This window comes from Acytostelium subglobosum (assembly GCF_000787575.1).
Source record: "Acytostelium subglobosum LB1 DNA, scaffold: scaffold11, whole genome shotgun sequence".
Taxonomy (NCBI): domain Eukaryota; phylum Evosea; class Eumycetozoa; order Acytosteliales; family Acytosteliaceae; genus Acytostelium; species Acytostelium subglobosum.
Window position 1 is genome coordinate 1,039,432 of NW_012236522.1, and position 1,710 is coordinate 1,041,141.

The following is a 1,710-nucleotide window of genomic DNA, read 5'->3' on the forward strand; positions in this document are numbered from 1 at the left end:
CCCCCCCCCCCCCCCAACGACGAGTCTTCATACTTCAATAAGTTTGTCCCTCTTGAAGGAATTCCTGTCATATGTACTCTATGTGCGAAGAAGGCTTCAACTATTGGGAGACATCATTCATGTCCAACGATGAAGACGCAGTGGAGCAAATGGAGAGGCGGTTCCATCAACTGGTGATCGATCCCAAGGCCAAGGGCCCAACTGGCACCGCGAGTGAGCCTAAGAAGAAACCCAGGAAGGAGTTGGCAGAGAAGAGAAAGCGAGAGCTCAAGGCCTTACTCTCAAACTATCCCAGGCTCCCAGACAACTTTATCCTGAGCTCCAAGCTCATCCCCAAGGTCCGACTGGAGACATTGGACATGTCAATCCCAAAACTACCCTCGTTGGTTGTTCAGAAACGACGCGACATGACACAAGCGAAGCCCAATAATGATATTATTGATACCGACATGATTGAATCTATCAAGCGTGATGGCAAACCAACAAACACAGGACCACCACCAAGCCGTCCCACACTGGCGACTAATCAGCCCAACCCCGCCAGACTGGTCCAATATGGCGCAGACCTGTTGGAGTTCGCAAAGGGAGCAGAACTCCAAGATTTTCAACTTATTGCACTTAAGAGACTAATCATCACAGATGTCGGCACTGTTGAGGCAACAGAGGCATCCATTCAATCTAAGAATGAAGACAATCAAAAGAAGACGAGGCTCATCTCATCAACGGATGGCACAATCTATTGGCTCAATGACACAACCATCAACGACTATCTTCAAACACTCTGGTCAGAGTCAATGTTTACTCAACAGTTACCAGTTTGATGTCTTTGGCAAGATCCTTCCCATGATCAAAACCAAAGAGCACGCCAAGCACAACAGTGATCAGAGATTGCTCAGGTTGGGACGTCAGTACACTGCCAGTCTTATGTCAGCAACTCGTTTGTTGATTCCGATTAACATTGGCAAGAATCATTGGGTGATGGCTGTTATCGATAACACTGGAATCAAGTATCTTGATTCGTACAAAGCACCACCGTCCGAGTCATTTAAAAAGGTCCTGGAGATTATTCCTTCATTTCTGTACTATTGGACCGATGGTAACTGCGCCCTGCTGCATCCCACAATCAAAGCCGAGATGGATAAGCATATATACAAGCTGATCCTCCAATATTTGCCATCTCCACCATCGAACGTCCTGAAGGCCATACAAGACAATGGGATAGTTTCAACTGTGGTGTGTATGCTCTCACACTACTCACTCAGTCCAATCTCACCGCAGCCCCAGCCCGCCCGGTCTATGACACAAGAAAGACTTACCATTGCGAACATCCTGATCAATAAGTGGTTGACGCACTTCAGCGATGTCTGAGGGTATATTTTGACCATAAAAGGCAAAACATTGGTCCACAAATGACCCCAACCCCACTCTGGCGCCACATACAACAAGCTGAGCAACTTCACACATTCACACAATCACTCTAAACAAACATTATTTATTATCTACACGTAGAAGACATAGTTAATGTCGAGTTATGTAATATAGATATGATTCAACATAAGTATACATAACACCACCAGACTGATCATTGTCACCACTCATATCAATGTTTATTAGCACTTTTCTTTGTTGTAGTAGTTGTTGTTGTTGTTTGTGTCGCCTTACTCTGGGTGGCTGTCATCTTGCCCTTGTCCGTCGCTACTCGCTGCTTGT

The 1,710-nt window shown here is 45.8% G+C and overlaps 1 protein-coding gene across 1 annotated transcript; it reads left to right on the forward strand.

Moving 5' to 3' along the window:
- Positions 1–80: 80 nt before the first annotated feature.
- On the forward strand, positions 81–821 carry SAMD00019534_062990 (hypothetical protein; the record flags this gene model as incomplete). Its single annotated transcript, XM_012898897.1, has 1 exon — positions 81–821. One exon carries the CDS (start codon positions 81–83, stop codon positions 819–821), a length of 741 nt encoding a protein of 246 aa, XP_012754351.1.
- Between the last annotated feature and the right edge of the window lie 889 nt (positions 822–1,710).